This window comes from Pholis gunnellus (assembly GCF_910591455.1).
Source record: "Pholis gunnellus genome assembly, chromosome: 2".
Taxonomy (NCBI): Eukaryota; Metazoa; Chordata; class Actinopteri; order Perciformes; family Pholidae; genus Pholis; species Pholis gunnellus.
This window is the reverse complement of record NC_136536.1, coordinates 6,402,750-6,426,766: the sequence shown is the minus strand read 5'-3', so window position 1 is coordinate 6,426,766 and position 24,017 is coordinate 6,402,750. Positions and strand designations below refer to the sequence as shown.

The 24,017-nt window shown below is 41.1% G+C and overlaps 2 protein-coding genes across 3 annotated transcripts; both read right to left on the bottom strand.

Annotated features, from left to right (window-relative positions):
• Positions 1–5,609, bottom strand: LOC306703585 (uncharacterized protein). Of its 2 annotated transcripts, none has more exons than XM_079169589.1 (5): positions 5,160–5,609; positions 2,957–3,444; positions 2,419–2,485; positions 1,367–1,904; positions 1–1,258 (listed from the first exon to the last, which is right to left on the bottom strand). In XM_079169589.1, coding segments are annotated over exons 1-5 (1,374 nt in total). In that variant the 5' UTR covers positions 5,439–5,609; the 3' UTR covers positions 1–1,256. The 2 variants fall into 2 exon arrangements, with proteins under 2 accessions (XP_079025715.1, XP_079025716.1); XM_079169590.1 differs by having other exon boundaries at positions 2,957–3,441.
• Positions 5,610–7,118: 1,509 nt separating this feature from the next.
• On the bottom strand, positions 7,119–18,345 carry LOC306707923 (immunoglobulin-like and fibronectin type III domain-containing protein 1; the record flags this gene model as incomplete). Its single annotated transcript, XM_079175580.1, has 21 exons — positions 7,119–7,123; positions 7,223–7,549; positions 7,626–7,922; positions 8,005–8,197; positions 8,319–8,404; positions 8,755–9,063; positions 9,192–9,320; positions 9,417–9,596; positions 11,874–12,170; positions 12,779–13,072; positions 13,216–13,357; positions 13,774–13,898; positions 14,279–14,395; positions 14,485–14,613; positions 15,472–15,843; positions 15,979–16,251; positions 16,621–16,807; positions 17,489–17,657; positions 17,769–17,811; positions 18,041–18,140; positions 18,337–18,345. The coding sequence occupies 21 exons, from the start codon at positions 18,343–18,345 to the stop codon at positions 7,119–7,121; spliced, it is 3,783 nt and encodes a 1,260-aa protein (XP_079031706.1).
• Between the last annotated feature and the right edge of the window lie 5,672 nt (positions 18,346–24,017).

Genomic DNA, 24,017 nt, shown 5'->3' with positions numbered 1-24,017 from the left:
AACCAGGGTTTATTTAAAAAATCACGACAATGTGAGAAGTGTCATACTAACAGTAACCAATGCCTTGGCAAATACAGTGCGTTTTGTAAAAGTAAAAAGTCCAGTGGTGTCCAGGTCTGACTACCAAGAACACATCCAACAACGAGCACGACATCATTTGTCATGTCTCAAAAGAGCTGATATTATAACAATATATGTCATAGTATTAATAACTGATCTTATTCTTTGCCATAATCACAGCTTGCACTTTTTTTTCTACATTATTTAAGATTTCACATTAATCCAGTTGAGAGCTTATCAGAGATACAGTTTTGTGGTTTGACGGCATGTTTTCAACTGTTTTCCTTAGAAACAGTTTTTTCCACTCACAGTGAAACATTATTATTAGTGACTTTAATGCATAGAATATGCAGCTGTTATTTGTTAAATGATTAAAGGATGTAAAGTCTGAACTAAAAAAGTATTAAAGCAGTAGAATGATGCTGAAACAGTTCTTGGTAGAGGACTTGTTGACCACTGCATTTTACAATACTACAGGTGTGTAGGTCTGAGAGGAATTGTAATCAGTTAAAAACTGTTAAATCAAAGCAAACCTCAAGTTTTTAAGTACTGTAAAAAGTAAAAAAAAAAAAAATCTATCAACTACAGTCTTTCCTTTACTATAAAAACATTCAGGAATTCTTCTTGCTTATCTTATCAAAGTTTCTTTTTAGTTGGCTGTGTTGCCTGAGTAAACAACTGGGATACATTCAGTAATCGAAACTGTGAAAATATTATCTCACGATACATTTCAGACATTTTAATGTCCCCGTGACAGGCGTTTCTTCAGCTGCATTGATAGACAGTTTATGTTATTGGCTTTTAGTTTTCCAGTTTAGTACAGAACATAACCTTGACAATAAACAAAGTGTGAGTCATGAACAGTGAAAAATGCTCTGTAGAAAGTTGTTATTTTATGGATTAAGGCTTCTGAGGTTGTTATTGGCAGGAAAACCCTGAATTACTCATTTCCTATAACTTAACAGCCACGTCATATTTTGAGGTAAATGTTTCAGCTTTGAATCCAGCGAAGTGACCGATTTCTTCTGACTGAGGTCTGCCTTCCAACGAGCAACCAACGAATACTGCCCCTAAACAACAGCAATCAACAATGCCTTCCTACAGTCGTTGTTATATAATATTCTGAGAAAGTTCCCATTCCCCTTGGTGGAGATGTCCGGCATGGAAAAAAAAAAATCCCTTTCTGGTGACATGCTCTCTGTAAAACACAGCAAAACAAGAACATATTAGCATTATACAATGCAGTGACGTCAATACATGTATTGATCATTGGAAAATCGTTTTTTCATGATATATTTTTACTTACATTCATCCTCTGGAAAAGCATCATTTTCGAATGGCTCCTCTTCTTCATCCGTCTCCTCTGCCTCCTCTTCAGCTGCTACATCCTGCTGTTCTTCCTCTCCTTCTGACACTTCTTCCCCTTCTGCCACTTCCTCCCCTCCCAGTCCCTTCTCTGCTTCAGACAACATCTCCTCTTCTGCTTCCTCCTCTGCTTTGTGTGTCTCCTCTTCGTCTGCTTCCTGGTTCTCCTCTTCTGGCTCTTCTTCACTCTGCACCCCCTCTGCTGTCTCCTCTGATAGGGCGACTGGCTCGTCTTGCACCGTCTGATCCTCCTTTACTGCCTCAACCTCCTCTGCAGGAGCAGTTTCATCCGTCACAGAGTCCTCCTGCTCGACAGGTGCTTCATCCTGTGCGGCTGCCTCTCCTCCTTCATCGGCCTCTGTCTCTTCTTCTGGGTTGGACGCCTCTTGTTCTACATCAGCAGGAAGTGCCTCCTCAGTTGCTGCAGTTTCCTCTTCTTCAGCCGCGGGAGCTGTCTCTTCCTCTGTCTGTCCCACCGGCTACAGCAATAGAAAGCAATAAAATACTTTAGATTAGTTCATAGTAGACCAGATTCTGGATAGGACATGTAATAGACAATGTATTAATGTAAGTGTAGAATGTAAATCCATCAGAGACTCCATGCCTGGCAATTAGCTCCTTCAAATTAACGAGATGAAAATCTCATTATGGTTCCCTTTGGGCACAAAGCGGACAGAAATAGCAAAGAGACCATGTGTGCTGACAGTTCATGTGCTGGGGCATGTCACGCATGTTCCGCCATAATAGATCTAGAATAATGTAATGATACACAACTGCTTCTAAAAATTGCATCTGTGACATATTCAGTCATTTATTTTATATGATCTGATTTAGTCTGATTACAGAATCCCCACATGCATCATGATTTGTTCAGCAATTAAGGTTCTCTTGGTTTTGACCAATATTTCCGCCAGCTGGAGAATAAATCGGAGCAATCAGAGCTTTGTGGGCGGAGTTAACAATAGCTTGAGCATTAATACAAAAATAACGTACCGTATCGAGCTGCTCCTCCACACTGGCCTGCTGGAGCCGCTGGGACTGTTCACTCTCAATCAACCCTCTGAAAGACAGTGAGTGGAATTATGGTTTTGAAATTGTCACATAATAATAATAATGATGTTGTAGAATGAATTGTCTTGCCCCATGAAGCCTGGCCCCTTATTGTCAAAATATTGGCACCAATGGCTTCAATTGGTTGCTTTCTTCTAATAGATACAATAGAACATTTCCATGATGTTTACATAAGCTTCAAGGAGCGCGCTCATTTTACACACAAAAGGACATTTAATGCCAAACCATTCAGCTCCAAAAATCATCTCTGCAATAGAAATGTTTCTACAGATCAGGGAAATCTTACAATGTGAATATGAGGCCTATGACTGTGGACTAGAGGAACACAGAGACAGTGACAGCGAACAAAGGGGCTTTGACAAAGTCAACATAAGGCTATGGGTCAGAGGAGGTGAGCTATTTCCTCCACAGCTCCAAACACTGCTGCGTTGTTTTGTTTTTTTCTTCTTCCACAACCCACCTGACGGTAGCCATCTCCAGCGTGCTGGCCTCGAGCTGAGCCTGGTAGGTGTCCAGCTGCTCCTTCAGTCGGAGCACCTCGGCGCCCTGTTCGTCCAAAGTGGCGCTCAGCGTGGCGACGTGTCCCACTCTCTCCTCCAGCTTCGACTCCGCTTCCCCCACGCTCCCCGTCAAGACCCCGACCTTCTGGGACAGCTCGGCGCTCAGCGTGGCCAGGCCGTCCACCTGGATCCTGACCCCCTCGAACTCCTCGCTCTTCCCCTGCAGCATGGTCTGCAGCTGGCTCAGCTGCTCCAGGGACACGGTGGTCTGCTGCATCTCTGCCAGGCGGGCTCTCATCTCCGTGTGGAGCGACAGCACCTGAGAGGGGAGCTCGGAGGTCTTGAGCTGCTCAGCCGTGGCCAAGGCCATGCCCACCTGTTTCTGGGCCAGTGCATAAGAATCCTCCAGGGCATTCAGGCGGGTCTCCAGGCTCTCTGAAACGTGCTGCTGCAAAGAGACATAGGCGAGCGAAGTTGGGTTAAGAAGATGGCCACTCGGTGTGACGATGATTCTGACTGAGCTGGTGCTTCGATAGTCTCTTAACTACGCTTTGAGTGGACTCCATTATAAAGTAAACGTTATGTTACCGAACTTCTGAGATGCAAAAGATGCTTTAAATTCAAATTTTCTTCTTTTCTTCTAGTTTTCAATTAATTAAAGTTAAAACAATACATTTCTCCTACCATATCAGGGTATTTAGGTCCATAAAATCAAGCATTTATTTCAACAATCATAATCATAACTCAGTGAAACCTTACTTCCTTTCAAGAAGTTTAAACTTTGTAATAAACTAAAACCTTTGTAATATAGCACTGCATTATCATGGTAATACTATGCAATAACTTTCTTGTTGTTCAGCTTTAAAGCATTAGTAGCTCTGCAGAACTATTGTATAGTTTTTGCGCACTTCTCTTGAATGTTGGAATATTTTTTATATTTTAGTTCTTTTTTACACAGATTCCTTAGATTCTTTAACCGATATTGTTTGTAAACATGAACATCACTAGCTTTTGCAATTGATAACTGTTACTGTATGTGTGTATATATATATATATATATATATGTATTTGGCTCCTAATATGTTCATTAGGAGCCAAACTCAGGACAGTATTAGAGAACCAGCATTGGGTTGGTAAGACTTTCCAAATAAACTTACCAAAAACTATTTACCGCTGCTGGAACAGGAAACATGTCTGTAACAAGACTGAGCTGGCAGAGCTGTTCTCATGCAAAGTGTTTGCCTCATTACAAAGGTGGGGTTGTTTGAGAGAGGGAAGGAGTGGTCGGACTGGATTTGTTTTGGTTAAGTTCATATTTAGAAAATAAATCTCGGAGGAATCGCCTGCAGCAACTTAAACATAGTTGGAATACTAACGTCACAGGTGGGGAGGGAAGTGTATCTCAAGGCAGCCATGAACCTCTGTTTGCAGTGACTCAACTGAGTCAGTTCAATCATGCAGATACATAGAACAAGAGGAATAAACGTTTCTTGAAGTAGTACTTCACTATTCCCACACAGTATTTCGATATGAAACAATCATCACTGTTCTTCTACAACCTTTCCGACGGCCTGTAAACTGCCTCTGAGCTGGTGTTCAGTATCAAAGTCGCAGACTAAATTTAGCCCTGGCTCACTACTGTCTTGTTTCTTACTGTTTTGGCAGCATCCTCTGCACCGCTTTAGAATTGTGTCCCCGACTCCAGTTGGAAACACAAGACATTTTCCACAGAGAACTTTGATACTGAGCAGATTCACAGTGTTTGAGTCGGTGCTTAGTCCCTGCAGTAGTAGGGCAAGAGTAATCCTCAGTACAAACGTCAGCTGCTGTGTGGATGTTAGAAATAGCAGCGTTTTCTACTCACTCCAGTCAGGCTGTTGGCATTTGGAAATCTGATAGGAGGCCTGCAGGTCTCAACTTTCCTCACTTGTAAATGGCAACGCGCAGTGGGAGCATGTGCTGAGGCCTTTTCTTGTTTAGCCAAAGTGTAAATCAGAAGCTCAAGCAAAGATCGGGCTGCTGTTTTCATAATAGGACATATGTGACATATATCACAGGAGGCGTATTGCGCGTATGCGCATTGCGCCGTTAGTGGCTGCAGTCTCGGGAGACTTTCATGTGCTCACAGGTTAAAAGGCAACTTGATTTATTTGTATTTCTTACCTCACTGCTTGACTGTCGTATTTCTTCCTGGGAGGACTGTAGTTTCACTATTTTCATCTGCATGCCCATGAGATTGTCTGTCAAGTAGGTTAAAGTTTGGTGCTGCTGGAAACAGAACCACGAGCCAGTGGCACCGCCAATAACAATCAGCAGGAATAAAACCAAGTGGAGAGCGTGGCTATTGACTCCAGCGCGAACTTCTGACTCCACCAGGTCGTTTTTGAAGAAGCCATCCTCATGTTTGTGGTTGCCTTTCCCTCTTCGATGCTTTGCCGTCATTTTCCACCCCCACAAAGGACACAATGTTCTAGCCCGGCTGAGAGGTGATACCCAAGGAGCCCGGTGCGTCAAACAGACTGGACTGGAAGTGTGAGCGTTGTTTTACCTCAGAAGGCTCCTTAAAAGTTGCGCAAACCGAGCTGGATTCAATCAGCGCGCAATAAAGTACCGAGAGGCTGCAGCGATGAAGAGGTAGAGCAGAGGATGAGGCAGCGAGAGGGGGGCGTGGACCGCAGGCACCGTGATTGTCCATTCAGGAAGAGCGGAGGTGGGGGCTGCCAACGGGGAGTGGCTGAGCCTCTGCCACCATGTGCGCTTCTGTCATCTAATGGAGAAACTACACGTACGCTTACTGTGCGCTATTTTTGCCTCTTCACTGCAGCTGAGCCCGGAGCTGCATGTGTTCTGCTGCAGTTACACGCTTCTGTCGTGTAGGGCCACTGTGGGTCACAATGGTGTGACGTGACTCGGCTACAACATGGGCTATAACATCAGTAATGTCTTTTAAATCACTTCTTAAAACACACTTTTACAGACTGGCTTGTGTGATGTCGTCGCTTTACTGTTTTATTTGTATTTGTTGATTTTACTGTTTTTTTTACTAAATTATTTTTTGTAATTTAGTTGATTTTTAGTTTATTTTTATCGTGTCTACAGTTTTTTTCCCTTTCATCTATTGTACTGTTTTATCCGGGTTTAACTCGTACCTTAGTTGTCGTGCTTTGTTAGGCCTCACTGCTGAGCTTTCTGTTATTATTATTATTATTATTGTTGTTATTGTTTCCTTGCTTTGTGTGTCAAAGCACTTTGTAAACTCTATTTTTAAAGTTGCTATATAAATAAAGTTATTATTATTATGGATGAGTTTATACTGACCTCATCAATCAATTCACTTAATAATAGTTCAACTTTCTTCCTTTTTTTTTTTTACAATATTAGCCAACATCCTCCTTTAAAAATGAGTCAAATTGATGCCCAGATTGTGGAAAGGGCACAATTCTAATAAAGGCCACATGGCCTTTGATGCCTTCTTACGTCCCATCTGTATTCATCTGAGCTCAGTTTAGGGGTTTAATGCTTAGTTGAATGTGCACTCTGGTTAAAATTGAACTTTTCTCTCTCTCTCTCTCTCTCTCTCTCTCTCTCTCTCTCTATCTCTCTCTCTCTCTCTCTCTCTCTCTCTCTCTCTCTCTCTCTCTCTCTCTCTCTCTTATGATCATTGGTATTGCATTTTCCAGATCTCTTATTTTCCTTTATTTTGTTTGTATTCATGTTGTCAATTGCCCTTTCATTGTTGATTTGTGGAAGGGCGTCCATTGTGGTTTCTTGACTTCTCCTGTCATACCAGTTCCACCAAAAACTCTCCACTGTGCCACCGTGTTGCATGAATATGGTTTCATAAGCTGCTGTGCCTCTAATCTCAACAAGCAGCTGGAAAAACAATGTCGAACCGCAACCATCTCCATGCTGTGCATTGATGATCTGATTTGAACCATGAGACAGAAAGTTAAATCATCTTCAAAAGCACCACATTTGAGCAATACTTTTATTTGTATTAGCAGTCCAAGTAATACAACAGTCCAACCTTTTTCTTGTAGCAAATGGTGCATTACAGCAGCACAACCACTTGAACACAAACATTTTGCATTAGATCTAAACTTTTTGGTGCCTTTCGTTTCTTCACTCTGTATGGGCAAAGGATGAAATAATTTTGCATAATTAGATATGTTTCTTTATATTCCACCCATCCTCTGAATTAAAGTGCAGGAGTGTTTCTCTCTCACCTCTGACACTGAGGACGGTGGAGCACTCGGCACGTCCGAGGGCGTTCTCTGCAGCGATGGTGTACTCCCCCATGTCTCTATGGCCTACGCGGAGAATCGACATGGAGCAAACTCCACAGGTGTTGGAGATGTAATAGTTGGTGTCAGTGTTGAGGCTGATGTGATTGCGGTACCACGTGATGCGAGGTTTGGGGATTCCCTTCACCGCACAGCTCATATAACATTCATAGCCTTTGGGTGCGGTGTGAAGCTTCAAAGGTACAATGAAGGTTGGAGCACATCGCAAGTCACAGTCCTTTCTGGTCGGTGCGCTCACCACAAATTTTTCTAGGAGGAATGAGAAACAGATTACATTTTCCTGAAGAAGTGACAATTCGAGGCAGTTTGTGATCCACGAACGCACCTTTCTTCTTCTCCTTCCCACAGGTTGGTGAATCTGACGGCGCAGATACTCCCATGTCGTTTTTGGCATACACCCGGAAGTGATATTCCCTCCCGTGCATGATGTTGCAGACTGTAAACCTGTTATTAAAGAGTTTTTCAGCCACTGTTGTCCATGTGCGTTTGGTAGAGTCCAGTTTGGACACTGTGTAGTGGAGGCGGTCATCGCGCTTCTCATCAGGAGAAGGCTGCCAGATCACCGTCACCGTGCCGGGCACGTTCTCATCCAGCTCTACCGGTCCAGGAGGCTTTGGATCATCTGTAACCACAATCCTTTTACTGGCTCATCCATTACTTGGGACATTGATGTAGCGAAAGAAAAATGTACATCTTCATTTTACCTGTGACCCTGACCTCTGTACTGAATGTCTCCTGTCCTGCGAGATTTTTCACCAAAATGGAGTAGATGCCCGAATCAGAGCGCTCAGACGAGGGGATCAGCAGCTGGGATGAGCCATCAGAGTTGCTGATTGTGACTCGTTTTGTCACTGGCACGTTGTCCTTTACCCACATGATATGTGGCCGAGGGGAGGCCTGTAAAAAAGGACATCAGTAATGTCTTGTCTTGAGTATTTCAGGCCCGAATGTAATGTCCCTCCAAACCACGGCTTGCCTCAGTGTGTTGCCGATAATTAACCTGAAGTTGAAATCTCACCTCAAAGTTCACTGTGATCCTGACAGAGTTCCCTGCTCTCACCACCAAGAAGCTCTTCATCTTGTGGTTTGTGAACTTTGGCCTCACTAGAATAATGAGCAAAAAGCAATGACGGCAAGTGCTTTGGAAAATATTTAACTTGACAATGTTCTTACATAGTGGGAAAAAAAAAATCCTCTAATACATACATATATTGATTTGAAACAGTAAGAAATGAAGGGTCAGTGATTCAGTACCTTGAAAATATTTCTGTTAACATACAACACTATACAGATCATGAAGAGAAGCATTAGGAAATGATGAATATTAAGAGCTACGTGGTATACGGGAAAGAAACAGAATGGACTTTGAAAAGTTTCAAAATGTTAATGCATAACACAACTAACCAGCAGCATATTACTTAGTTTTCTTCATTTCTTTTGACTTATTGACATACCAGGTGACGGCATTGCAAGGACATAGTTGGCCAGCTCCTCGGGAGCACTCTTTCCCCCGTCATTCGACGCAATTACTCTCACCCAGTACATGTTCATGGACTTAAGGCCTTTCACGCTGAAGGAAGTCGTGATGATGAGAGTGGTGTTACAGCGGGACCATTCGATGCACTCTGCAGGTCGGATCTCAACAAAATATCCCTTTGCTTCATCCTGTATCTCTGGTTTATCCTCCGGTTTGGTCCAAGTCAGGACCAAGTGGGTGTAAGAACTTTCTGTCACCTTCAGGTTTGTAACTTTACCAGGAGGCTCTGGGGTACACAACATTGGGTCATGCAATTGGCAATATCATACATATACATATATTCATATGTACATGAATATATTGCGCACAATCTATTGTGTATTGTTGAGTTTAGCAATGTTTAGCAGCACTTACTCTTTGGATCCCGTGCAAAAACAAACTCTGAGGGGTTGCTGAATTCCCCAATCCCTGAGAGGTTTATGGCAGTGACTCTGAATTCATATTCCATTCCTGCCACGACATCTTTCACTGCATATTTCTTCTCTGGAAGTAATTTCAGAGAAACAACAACAACAAAACATCACTGTTGTGGTCTTCAATGCCATCAGATTGAAAGAGAGACAACTAAAAAGTACAGACCTTTTATGACTTCATCCATGGTATTGACAACGGTCCAGAGATTACTCCCCTTCTTGCGTTTCTCTAAAATATAGCCCAGGATACGTGAACCTCCTGTTTTATTCGGTGAAGTCCAGGAAATGTTGACGCAGTCGTCGCAGGCGCTGACCACCTTCGGAGGTGCTGGAGGGCCAGGAAAAGCTGAAACATACAGAAAAAAACTGGAAAGGTTGTAGTCAGAAAGGCGGAACTATCCTTTTTAGTGTGATACTCTACTTAGTTCGGTAACAATGGAGGATTGATGAACAAGAATCCACCAAAATACTTTATAACATACATGGCCATGTTACAAATCTCTGACATCTGTGCAGTGTTTTGCGTTGATTTACACTCGAAAGGTAAATCCTTTGCTTTTGGAAAAGTGCAGTATACATGTAAACTTTGTTATTATTATTCTAGTTATTAGTATCAGCCCATTGCTGAAAAGATCAGCCTCTCAATTGATCAGCCGAGTGAAAGAAATGTATTCGACAAGTGTAAGAATTTGCACCTTTTGTCTTATATCATTGTAAATTGATATATTAATTCATATTTTGGGGGTTGGGGCTGCTGATCAGAAAAAAACCAGGCAATTTGACTTGAATATATATATAATTATATAATTCTATAATTATAGAATTATATAATTAATGATAATTATAATTATCATAGATGGAAAGACAGACTGACTTTACTGACTGTTTCATTCCTCACAAGTTCTGTGATAGCCTACATGGTGGGTGTTAGACTCAGAAATAATGGAGCACAGCAGGGGGCAGTAATGACACTAAATCAACTGATGCTCAAATAGACACATTGTGACACGCCACAGTGGGAGACGAACAGGTGTGAATAATTAGATTGATGATGGATGCAGGGACATCAGCAGCTTGGCAGTTTCAGCAATATGACACTGCGTGCCTTCTCCAGTTGGATTCACTGATGTTAGACCACGTGAGAGATATCTTCACCGGTCTCTGCAGACATTTGTCTTGAAATGGTCTTTGCCTTTTGCACACGCCCCTAACCCAGAAACGTGGTAAGAACTGTCAAACAATAACAGTTTGGTTTGAAAAATAAATGGTTGCTGTGCTAGGTTACTTGACGTTAGCTCTGTTAGCTAACTAACAGTATGATCCCTTCATTAATTAGCCTACTGCTAACGTCACACATATGAAATAGCTTTTACATGAAAGGCCAAAACAGACTAATTCCACCAGATTTGTTTTTGTTGTTCATTTCATTTTATTAGTATGGGTTTCATTTGTAGTAACTTAAAAAGAAACAAATGTGAAAGCAAATGTTAGAATGCATTAGCTAGCTAGCTATGCTACTACAGTGGGCTGGCATACATTTTTAGATGATAGCATGTTGATATTTGTTATGCTAGTACATATAGTGTTAGCTATACACTACTACACCTGCTAAGAAATGTAGCATTAATCACATTGGGTTGATAGGGACAGTTTAGAATCTATCATCATCATTAGCGGTTAAATGCAGTGTTTACTGTAAGATATGTAAAGTTGCCTTATATACTCAATACATGGCTGCTAGAAACTCCACCAATTGATGTGAATTGTCTGCAGTGTTCATAATTGACCCCTTCAATTCAGTTGTGACAAATAACTAGCTACCTAATCCAATAATCTAATGGGTTACACCAGATTTTTTAAGGGAAAAACTATGTTTTGAGAAGGAGTCATGGGAGACAAAAAATGTTGTTTGTTGCAGATAGACTGATGTTGAGATGAGAGACCGGCGTGTGACTTAGTCAGCAGCGATAAAGTTATCTGCAATCCAAACTAAATGTGAACTGTTTTCCAACAACAACAGCTTGTAGAGGAAAAAGCGGAGCAGGACCTTGGACAGGACTTCTTCAGACATGTCAAGGACCACTTTCAACTTTTCTCTGGAGTCTTATAGACCGAGGAGACTGACGGAGAACTCAAACACCACACAAAGGAAGGAAGGACTGGACGATGGAGTATTCCTTTTCAAGACCTCAATAAGTAAGTGCAAGTCTATTTCTGCATTATGCGTGTGTTTTGTTTGTGTTGTGTCGGCCTCTGCGCCGTACAGGGCCTGTGCTTGTTGTGGCATTGCCTTACTTTATTTAGCCCAAATGTTGCGACCATTTTTGGACAATGAAAGTGACTGTAGTATATTCGTATTGCTTTGCCGTGTGACTTGTCATTGGCAGGATTCATTGTCTTTAGTTTGGTATTGTGGGGGAATTGTGTATGTACAGGTAATGCCAAGAGAAGAATGGACGTTGGAGGACTTTTTGTCATTTGACAATGAAAGTGTTCCGTTATGTTTCACTGAGATTAGATGAATTGTGAAAGCTCAGTGGGTGCAGTTGATCATCTATTATCATAGGATTGTAGATTAGTTGGTGGATCAAACGGATACCACAAAAGTACCAGTTTGGCTCACCTAGCGTGCCGGCTTGCATATCATCAGTCTCCATCACTTCACTTGTACCCTCGGCAGTAACTGCCCGGACACGGTAACAATATTTCCGGCCATGGTCCACGTCTGTATCGCGGTAGCTGGGCACACCTGGGATTTCCCCCATTTTCTTCCAGGTGTTTCGTCCCACCTGCTGTCGCTCAATCGTGTAGTTGATCACTGGTGAGCCGCCATCATTCTTAGGCGGCCTCCACTTAAATTCAATACAAACAGCTGAGCTCTCTGATACCTCTGCAGGACCCAGGGGTGGGGTGGGTTTGTCTGTCAAAAAAGTGTTTGTTACAACTTGAAAGTCAGAGTGAATACTATGAGAAACAACATTTTCATCAAGAGATAATACAGGTAAAATCTGACAGTTGTGATGCTGGCAGCGATGGCAGATGTAGCAGAGGTTTCAACATAATAACTTCTGTAAAGCACTGAAATGTATTCTAAAAACACATCTTTAACTTGTCACATTATCACCAACTGGGATTCCTCTTCAAGTAGAGCAAAAACGGGCTGCAGTTGGAAAATAAGTACCTAAATCTGTCCAGGCACAGATGGGCTCAGTGAAATGTGCCCCTTTTTTTCACATGATAGAGAAAAGACTGGCCTGATTTTCACAATTAGGCTATGTGGATGAGCTGTGAAGCATTTAACGACACTGCTGTTTGCTGCTTCAGATGTTCCAGCAAAGTACTTCTTACTACACAACTGCAAATGCATCTTTTGGCATCTGCAAAGATTAGATTTGTATTGAAGGAGTTGGATGTTGAGTTATTTCCTTTTAATTGACTGGCAATTGACTAACCTTTTTAATTGTTGAGTTATAGAGCATAAGGAAAAGAAAATCTGCTCGTGATAAGAGATTTTCCTGCATCACTCACCGAGCACAATTAACTGTGAAATGGCCTCAATGAAGCCATGTTCATTCTTGAGCTTAATCTTGATCTCTCCCGTGTCCTTTCTCTGGCACCTGCTCAGGAGCAAGCGGCTGTGACTTGCCGATTTCTCTATCTTTGTGTTGTTGTCATCGAGGAGCTCTTCTTCCTCTCTGTACCACTTAATCTTTACGGGTTCATGGCCAACGAAATGCATTTTGAAGATGGCGTTGTGCCCCACTTTAACCGTCACAGGCTCAGTGAAAGCAATGGCGTCTTCGTGGGCAAACCTCGGGGGATCTGCCAAAACGAGCCAGTTTGTCAATTAAGTTGTATTTAGCTGTGATCTGATTACGTTCAGTGGCTATTATATATTTCTTTCGGTTGACTAATTATACTAGATAATATCAATTCATTATTGATATCATGACAAATTGTCAAACCTTTGACGTTGATCATCGCCTCTGTTTTACGACCATCTGCCTCAAAGCGGTATTTCCCAGAGTGCTCTTCCTCGCACCTGATTATGACTAATTTATGGATTGTGCCATCTTTACTCACACTGAAATTGTCATCTGGGGATATCTGATTGGAAAATGGCAGACAGATGATGATAAGCAATTCAAGCAATAACTGTCAATTTGTTATTTTAAATCAGAAACATTGCATGGCCAAAAGGGATTATGTCCTGCTCTGTTGTGTCCCAAAAACGCTCAAATAATAGAAACATCTGGCAAATGTTTGAAGTATGTCACTCATAACTTATGAAACCTGTGGTCATTTCCAGTTACCACCATAAAGAAAATGCTAATGTGTTTCGTACTATTTTGCTCTGCGTATTTTTGTAATTTAGCTCCCACGCTGTAACTATCCTTGAATCATTGCTCTCCTTTTTGAAATAGTCTTGAATAATAACAATTATTATCTCTAAATATATAATCGCCTTCTTGACAGATACATGGTACGCGAGAAAATTATGAGTTTGACCTTTTACGACTAACCTTTTTGCCGTCTCTGAACCAGGCTCCCTCACAGTCTTCACTGCTGAGCTTACATGTTAACTCGGCACTCTCATTGATGATGGCATTGACATCAGACAAACCACAGATGAAATGAACTCCTGGATCTAACACACACACACACACACACACACACACACACACACACACACACACACACACACACACACACACACACACACACACACACACACACACACACACACACACACACACACACACACACACACACACACACACACACACACACACACACACACACACACACACAAAAGACAATGAACAGTTAGGCACTGTGTTGTTTCCTGCAGTTAAACTATAAGAAAATACAAAAATGTCATGACGAGTACAGACAATGCATATAGAGTTAAGCATGCTATGGAAACTAATACTGCCTTTAAGATGTGTGTTACCATGAGAAGCTATACATGTAACAAGCAGGTACACTTGGTGATGTTGGAGCCTCTTCCTCTGATTGGTTGCTTACCAATCAGCACGTCTTCTATCAGTGGGCCTTGTCCTTTACGCCTTGAACATGTGGCTGTGCCAGTTGCATCTTCAGTCTCGTCATACTCACTGTGGTCTTCAGGACATGTACTCTCACCTTTTTTTAAAAAGGTCAAAAAAATGTTATTTTCTGGCCATTTACCCATACTGCACTTCCATGTGGTAATGCACATTGTGGTCTCCTACCATTCACTGCTTTCTGTAGCTGCTGGCTTCGCTTTGAACGACGTGAATGCTTGAGCTGTCCAGTAGAGTCCTCACTCTCATCATCGTCACTTTCTTCATCGTCACTTGCTAGTTCATTTGGATCTTGCCCTAGAAGCAGAGCAACAAGGACTGCAGACTGAGTTACCTCCCAAGAACTCCGCGTCAGCTGTTTTCTCATCACCTGCTACTTCAAAAGTTCATTATTAAAACATTAAAACACCAGTGGGGTGTATTTCAATAACATTTAAAACTCCACTCCACCCATTTGAAGAGAAAATAATAAGTAGGCATGAACAAAAAGTGTTGTGGATCATTTACATACATATGGATATGGAGCACCACATTTTCTCCACGTTATCTCACCAGTTTGTTCATGTTCGGTCTCTTTACCATGTTTTCTGTGTCTTGAATTATTGGCAGATCCAGGAAAGTCCTCATCGTCTTCAGAATATCCTTCTTCATCTGTATCTGGAATGTCAATTATGGTAGAATAGTTCAGCTGTCGGAGTGATGTTGATCAGGTTTGTTGTGTGGAAACCACTTCGTCGGCCATTTAAATTTACAGCTGTAATTTAAAAGTTATTGATTACAACTTAAAGGGCATCACGTCTAAACCATGACGGGAACAAAAGATGGATGTACCATTTTTTTTTTTTTAACAGAAAAGTAGGCCCCAAAATAATCGGCTGCTGATTGAGGTGATAAACTGCTGATCAATTATCATCACGATTCTTAAGAGTCATACAATTTGGAACCCAAGCACTAAAGGGCAAAAACAATATTTTAGCTGAGAACCAATCATGTTATAAATGAATCCAATCTATTCCTTTTATAATAAGAGTAATAGATCATTAAAGAAAAATAGCAGCAAGTCTGCATGTTTTGATCATAAACATTCAAACCACCACTGACTACTCACTGCAGTGCTGACGGTGATTGTCATTGTTAGGCATCGATCGACTTTACCTGTTACCTTGTCAAAATCCATTTGACCTGATCTGATGCGCTTCTTTCTCTTAGGGTCCCCAATAAGACGCCCCGAAGCATCTAGTTTAGTTTCTGTGCCATTTCCTTTTGAGTTTTTGATCTTGGCACCGGTTTTTGCTCCTCTGTTTTTACCAGGTCCAGTGACTGCACCATCTCTTCCACTTATCGACTTCCCTTCCTCCACTTGTCCTTCTCTGTGTTTTGCTTTCACTGCTGCTAAAATCTTCTCCATCTCCTCTCTGTTTTTTATCTGTTGCTCTTTGGCCACCTTCTCGAGGTCGATCAGCGCTCCGCTTGCCAAGGCAGCTTCACGAGCTCTCTTCAGCCCGGCAGATGCAGGGTCGCTCTCAGCTTAGAGGATATGAAATACAACATAAGTGATGCATAATTCACCTTTTTTATTTGTGGAAATCATGGCAGCAATTAGGATCACCTCAGCACTCGCTGAAAAACTGGTGATTGGTGCATTATAGCGTTAGGTGTTACCTAGAACAACCAGCCAGGCACTGCAGGACGTAATGCCAGCCACAGCTGAATAGATGCCTTTGTCCAGCAGGTTGCAGTCTTTGATCAGCAGTCGGTGGATCAGTTTGTGGTCCGACACGGTGATGCTGTACTTCTCTCCCTCCTCCAGGGTGCCGCCCTTGCCCAGCCATGTGATCTTAGGTAGTGGGTGTGTCAGGACACACGCAAAGAGGGCGTCCTCTCTTTCTATCGCTTTAAGCTCCTGAATTTTGACAACAAAGTCCACATCGGAAACTGTAAACGCAACACAATTAAGTCAGTGAGCCGTCTATTCATTGTGTAACACAAAGCTACTACAGTTAACAAGAAAGATACTCTGTGTGTGTTTGTGTGCATCACTGCTGAACCAGAAACATCTATACATACTCATAAAACTGAAATCAACTGTCACCTTTCCCATAAATCTGAAGCTAAAACATGGAGTGGCATCATTTCAGATTAAACGAGGAAAGAATTTACTCAACAGGACTTTTTTCCTTTTCAATGTTTGTATACGGTTACAAATACACTGCTGTCTTTAAAACAGTAATCTCGCCATCATGAAACGGACCTTAAAGGAACTTTTTAAAAACGTTCAATCCCAAACACCGTCCCTGCACCTACGTTTGAATACTGTAGAGAGAAGGCTGGCCTCTTCATCCGTCAGATTCAGCCCTGTGTTGAGGAGGAGGAGTTTGACCTCTTCATCCACCTTTTGCATCAGGCCCTTAATATTAGAATTATTTGTCCTCCCACCCATCGCAAGGCTGTGATTCTCGGTTCCATCTTCATCATATGGAATCCCACCATCCTACCAAGTACACAGAGGACACTTGCGCTGTCGTCATTTTGTACCATCACTGCCGGGTAAAGTCCATCCATAAAATTACACACCGCGGGAATTTTGCGTACTTTTCACACCCAGTATTCTGAGTGTGACACTCCAATGGTGGGGGGGGGTTAATATTCAATCAAAATTCACAAAGAACAGATTGCGGCAATGACGGCACGCATCATGAGCAACCACTGTCTTCCCCGGCTCAAGGCCCGATTCACAAAGGTATTTGCACTAATAATCTTACAGTGCAGACACGCCCATAATGTTTTGCAGCTGAGTGCTTTTTTTTCTGATTTGCCTTTTTTTGTTGAGGGAGAGGGAAGAAATAATTTGTTTATTTGTTTGAAAAATGATATAGCCATCCTTCATGTATTTTCAAAACAGAATTGGACTGTTTTTGCATTAGGCTCATTTGCATAGAAAGGGGAAAATCTGTGCCAAATACATGGAAATCACATCATTTTAATGCAAATGGAAGAGATGCCATTTGCTTGGCGGCGCAGTTAGGGTTGCATTTCACCCTTTGAGCTTTCAGAAGTATACAGTTATGTCTAATTTGTGCATAAGAACAGAACAATAGTATGTGACTTAGTGCCAGATGTTCTCTGTAATGCGACTGATGGTTTAGCTGGAGATCAATGCATCTTTTTGTACCTTATTTTTTGCCCTCTCCTTCTTCTTCTCATCCAGTTTCTTGAGAATCAAACCTAAGTCTGCAACACCAAACTCGGTACAGATGCGCTCGTAGTCTTTCTTGTCAGCATTCAGCATTGCGTCCCAGAATCTTTCATCGTTTTCTCCTCCTGCTTTTTCCTCTACTTTACTAAAGGTGTCAAGCAAATGTTGAAAAACAATTTTTGGCCGAACAGCAATAACGATACAATTCTCACACATCTGGATCGATATTTTATTATCATGATATATGTTTTCTTACCTTCTCCGCAGCAGTTTTCTGAAGTCTGAGGGATTTTTCGAAGCTGAAAGCAGCAAATTCAGCTCAAGTTTGTCAGTCTTTTACAGCTATACTTTAGATTTGTAGTCAGATAAAGCTATGAGGGACCTACACGTAGTTCTTTTTCAATGATTAAAAACACACAATGAGAAGAAGTGTTCAAGGGAATTACAACGCCAGTTAGAGACTTACGACTCCCTTCCATCAAACACATTTTCTCAATCAGTTTGGAACTGTATTGCTTTAACTCTTACCCTCAATCACATTTAATGTTGTTGTGGAGACAGCTTTTCCATATTCGTTGACGGCATAGCATTTGTATGTATCTGTTTCCTCACCAGACACTTTGATTATCTAGAAAAACAAATGAGGTGCGATATGGCTTATCAGTATTAAATTCATGCATTTTATTACAGTTCTACTGTTAACACTGTTTTACTGTGATATTAAAAACGCAGCATGAGCAGCAACGGCTCAAAGGGAGGGGTGTGCACTTTGATATTAGATTGTGAACGAGCCTTTACAGAGACAACGTTAGAATGTGCACTACCTGTTGCATCTTTATGCTTCCAATGTTTCCCTTTGCATACAGCCGTGCAGCGCTGCTGCTAAATGATTAGCACAGCTACTAAATGTTTAGCACCAGTGCTATATAGAAATCTCCCCAAAATCAATAAACTTGCTATCCATACTCTTATGCAGCCAGAATCGGTGACGAGTGAGGATTATAGATAGAACACCCTCAGACATTGCCAACATTCAGCAGACTGTCACTGGTAGTTTGAGAGCTTTTGTTTCACCATTGTCGCTCCCCACGCTCAGACAGAGCAGCGGAGAGTCCATTAACGATAATGATGACGGTACCGGTTACAAATGGACTCTGTAGCGAACAACACGTTAATGTGCTGCCCGATTCAGTGAATTGTTCACCGTGAAGTTTGCCGGAAGTGATGTAATGTAGCCGCTGATTGTTTTTTATGTGGAGGAAGCACCTGCACCCGACTCAGTTTAAAAAAATAGCATTTGATGAGTGATTTTATTTTTTTCTTTGCTGTGTGGTGGATCAAATACATCCTGACGTAAAGAGTGGTTCATGTGGATTTTGAAAAAGTAACTGAAGCATAGTTAAAAACAACTATACATGTTGAGAACATCATTTAGTTTGGTGTGTTCTGTTGTAGGACATATTTTTTGAAATGGGGAAATTCATTTATTTGTACTGTTATGAACTGTGGATCGTGATCCTGCCTAAAACAAAGAGTGATATATATACTCCATGTATTTTTACTGTTTGTGAAATCTTTTGGTCACTCACCTCTAATATATGCTCTCCTGTTGATTCATCAAATTTACTCTGAAACTTGTCCTTGTTTGTAATAGGCCCTTTAGCTCTTCTCCATGACACTTCTGGTTTCGGATCCCCGTTCACCACAACCCTGAAACTGGCTACTTCCCCTAAAGGATATATGAAAAATACTGCATCTTTATTTTCACATCTATTTTCATAATTAGAAAATAGTGCCATGAAACCCAACCAACCATATTTCTTTGATCAGTTAGTCATGTATTGCCACACATCTCTTTTAGGTCACAATAAAATGGCATTGATATCACAGTTTCAGTGCTGTTATGATGAAACCCACCTTCCTTGATAGATACTGGGATCGTTCCAATCTGAAAGTCTGGGGTGCTTTTTCCCTCTGGGATGTTCACCACATACTGCGTGATAGTTACTCCAGGAGTCTTAGATATTCCCCGGATGACAGCTACACAAAACCAGCAAAAATAATGAAAAGAAACGTCATTAATTATGAGCATAGTACTTTACAACCTGAAATTAAAAACAAACGTGGATTTGAAATATATTCAGATCAAGTGGGTCGGCCTGAACTGATTTATTTTTTTGCTACCAGCAGATGTCAGGAATGTCAAATGTATCCCCAGTGATTTTCTTTTTCTCCCACAGATGCTCACTAAAAACCCTCGTGTCAACTTGGTTGCTTTATGTTAACTGTAAAATTAAATAAAAATAATGAAGCAGAAGTTGCTCTTTAACTCATATTTATAAATATATCTATATATAGATATATTTTCATATCTATTTATACAAATGTTCAAACATTTAGGCTGCTCCTTTCTGAATTGTACAACCTTTTACACCAGAGATGTAGTGTAAGAGCAATTTCACACTCATTACAGTAGGTTGAACATTGTTTACACTGTATTATAACAAAGTATCTCATGTATAGATTTGCTCATAATGTCTGCAAATAACCATTATCTTATGCTGTATTAATCTGCCAATTATGTTCTCTGTTAATCGTTTAGTCAATACAATATATTCCACTTACAATGATATAAAACAGATGAGCAGTAAATGAGTATGGAATACATGGCAAATAACAATACAAATGTACTGTTATTAAAGTAGTGGCAGGTTATTGTCTATCGACTAATCCTTTCGCCTCTGTTATGCATATTCAACACACTGTGTCCGCAGAGTTAAATGATAACGCGACAGATTAATTCACTCAGGCATTTCAAACGGCAGTGCATGACATTCCACACAGTGATCCTCTGCCCACCTGCACTGCAGCTGAACATTTTCTTATCAGGCTTTGGATGTGCAAAGATAGAGGATCACACAGGAGTCGATGAAGAACAACATTAATCCAGGGATTACAGGTTATTATGACGAGGACTGAAATAGGTGGAACGCCACGCTGTCGCACAAGGGCGACCGATTTGGCAAGGCAGTAAATAGATATTTCATGTTATCAACACAAAGGCAGGACAGGCCAGACGCAGACACAGCATTCAATAACACCGAATGTATTATTCAATATGAATTCCATTATTCGTAATAATGAATGTAGCTCAGTATTGTATTCAAACCGTACACAGTAGTTCAATGAGACATTCTATGTTTTTCTACCAGAAAATAAAGCGGCTCCTTTGTTTCACCTGACTTGCTGCCAGACACCTCATTAAAGCGCTGAATGTATTGATGGACGAGTGAGAAACCTGGGTGGAAAGAAATCACAGTAGATCAGTTCAAGCTACACGAGTGAATGCTATAGTAGGAGTGTGTGTGTGTGTGTGTGTGTACACATTTATGTAATACGTGTCCAACAGGAGCTGTCCCTTATTAGCTACCTCTATGGACTTATAGGTTATATCCTGCAGACATTTTCCGTATATTTTCAGAAATGTTGATGATTATCCAAGCCAGGTGAAGCATTTATTTACCTCTTTTACTCGGTGAAAGTGATTGATAGATGGATGGATGGGGAGAGAGAGAGAGAGACAGACAGACGGACAGAAGTAATTGAGTGAGAGACTGAAATAACCAGCGGACGGAGAGGCTGGAAGTGACCCAGTCAACCATAATGTGGAAAAGGAAAGCTCGTAGAGGCCTGAATAAACTGAAGCACTGAGAGGGTCACAGCAAAGAGGCAGCCGGCAGGCAACCTTAATCCAGGGATGTTTTCTTCTCATCCTCAGTTCACCACTGAAGCCTGACAGAGAAGACCTTCAGTTCACTGGCTTTTGAAGTGCCTATCAGCTGGGCCAACTCCAACTCGCATTATTCTTATGCATTTTATAAGTTGCTGGAGATCCTGTACATCATGTGGTTGGAGGGAAAGTTTGTTTACATTGCGTTTTACAGATGCAATGTAAACTGCTGTAGTAGTTTCAACGATTATCTTTTTTAACCTGCAATAACAGAAGTCAATGTTTTTAACTCATTGACTTTTGAATCACCTTTTTAACTTCATATGGTGAACTTGTTAGCAAACAGCTTTTTGTTTATTCATATAACAGTTAAGCAGAAAGTTATCCTTGATTTGGAGTGTTTGTGTCCACCTGATCAATGTTAATGCAATCTAGCTCTGTTTTTGGTCTCCACCAACCCCTGAGGGAAATATCTGACTCTTTAGCTGCTAGAAATGCCAAACATTACGCTATGAAAGTACTAGAAAAGTTGTGGGCCAGACAGCTAAAAAACTAGCGACATGAAGAGCTAGAGATTTATGGTAAAAACTCTGTGTAGATTTATTACTACCCCTTTCACATTATCACAATCATTTGATACATGATTTTATAAAATATTGATTATCGCTGCTTTATTAAACAAATTTTCAGTCATGTTCCCATGTTGGTAGCAGGGACACAGCTTTAAACTGACAAGATTGAACGATACAGTAACCATTGTTTTCAACAGTAAAGGAAAAATACCTTCTTAATACCTCCATATGAATACAAACACAAGATGGTGGTGGTAGTAGTAGATATTCAAGGTAGTGTTGAAGCCCGAGTATTACTCAATTTGATGATCCATCACCTTCTTGTTTCTCTAAGTTGTTTGTTGACTCCAGCAATATGCTGTGTTCTGGCAGGATTAGCAGCACATTTTCCTCCACTTTGAGTGATGAATTAACTTGCACATAGTTTATGAAACGCCAAAGACTAATATAGGCTTTCATTCCAGATAATCACTGCAAAACACTGTCGTAGACAATGTTGTCACTGTTGTCGTTTTTTAATATTCGTGTTGTATGATTCATTCATATGTTTTTTTCCTTTACAAAACAATACAGCAGGGCCTACATTTGTTTATGACAGTGAAGGCGAATAAGGAGCTTAAAGTTCATCCAACAATTTTTGCTTCGATCTGCTGCGGCACCACTTTATGTTGGCAATAGATGGACACCAGACCACTTAACGAGTGCTTGAGTCAGTGGAATGGGACAGGAATAAGCTTAAAAAAGAGAGATGGGAAGAAGAAGGCTGAATTGCAATACTTTACATCGTCTGTTGGTCGTGGAATCTGCGTTCTTCGGTCTTTTCCACATTTTGGCAAGCGTTAACTGTCAAAAGGGTGACCTGCAAATAGAATGTAAACATCAATGAAAAGAGCAGACATCACTAACTACGTATACATGCACACTAATATTCCACTATTATTACGATTATGACATATGTCAAATTTGATATAGTTCATGCAAACAGTATGTTCTGTTTTGATATTCCAAATTAGGCCTTATTACAAATGTGGCATCTTCTGATCAAGACATGTGTGAAATGCTGATATTATTCAGGTTTAAGGACCGTTCTATAGAGCACACGGCCTCATGCCAGTTTACGGCCATCTCTGTGCGTTTAACATAAACCAACCAGCCTTACTGGTTTCTAAGACTGGAGTAGAGACGCACTCAAAAGAAAAGCCCACATTTGTGGTCGGAAGGAGAAACAAACCTACTTAAAAACATTATGAAATACTAAATTGTGAAATACTAAAACAGGTTTTTAGAGCAAATATCGCAACGGCATCCTTTTCAAGGAATGAAAGAGGAAGGCTGTGTTCTCACAGTCGAACAAATCCCCCACTGGTGGAAATCTTCCTAAGTTTAGAAAACAATCCTATTTTGACGCAAAGAAGCGAAATGGCACAAGCGGCACAGAAATATTAGTGGAATATTCCTTTTTCAGGCATGTAAACAGCTTGGTAGTAACAATGTATTTTTCTAAATATGGGAAAAAACCTGGATATGTTGTGCATATGAAGCTCTAGTCTAAATTCAGACAGGAAGACTATCCCTGCACGCTTAGGCTCGTAGGCCTTTCTCTCATGCTGCTCCCTCACTAGCAGCACATACTCTATTCTGGTTGTCACTGTCAGAGGCTTCATAGACTGGGCGCCCCCAGCCAATAGCGCAGAGTCACACCCTCTTCGTTCACTCGCTGCGTCCTGCTGCTGTTTCATGCGACCCTCCTCCTCCTCCCCAGCACCATCCGTCTTTGCAGATTCAGCATCTCCAGCCAACACCAGCAGAACCTCCAGCCACCACCACCAGTGTCTGGACTCCTCGGGGGGGGGGGGGTTTATATAATGTTTTATTGGGATTTATATATACTCAGGGCAATCACAAATCTCCTCGTTGAGTTCAAGCGCCAAATCATTTCTGTGTAACTCATGAACGCATCATCTGTCATAACAAATGTTAACTACTTTTTTGCATTCTATTATCTTTATGCATTCATGTTCCTCTGGATGTGCCATATCTTTGCAAAAACAAATCTTGTTAAAATTGTCCACATCATTAGAAATACATAACAATACAGTATTCAGTTTAACCAGAAAGAGCCATTGAAGTAGAAATGCCGATCTTTTTGTAGTTTGGTTTATAGTTTGTCATCACTATGAAGCCTCTTACTGCACTTGACAAG

What these genes read in the sequence shown, in the direction of transcription:
- LOC306703585 (XM_079169589.1), bottom strand. Translation starts at nt 5,438, where the DNA reads ATGACGGCAAAGCATCGAAGAGGGAAAGGCAACCACAAACATGAGGAT. An exon ending in CTGGAGATGGCTACCGTCAG is followed by an intron (nt 2,486 to 2,956) that starts GTGGGTTGTGGA and finishes ACTGTCTTTCAG; the next exon opens with AGGGTTGATTGAGAGTGAAC. An exon ending in TGGAGGAGCAGCTCGATACG is followed by an intron (nt 1,905 to 2,418) that starts GTACGTTATTTT and finishes CTATTGCTGTAG; the next exon opens with CCGGTGGGACAGACAGAGGA.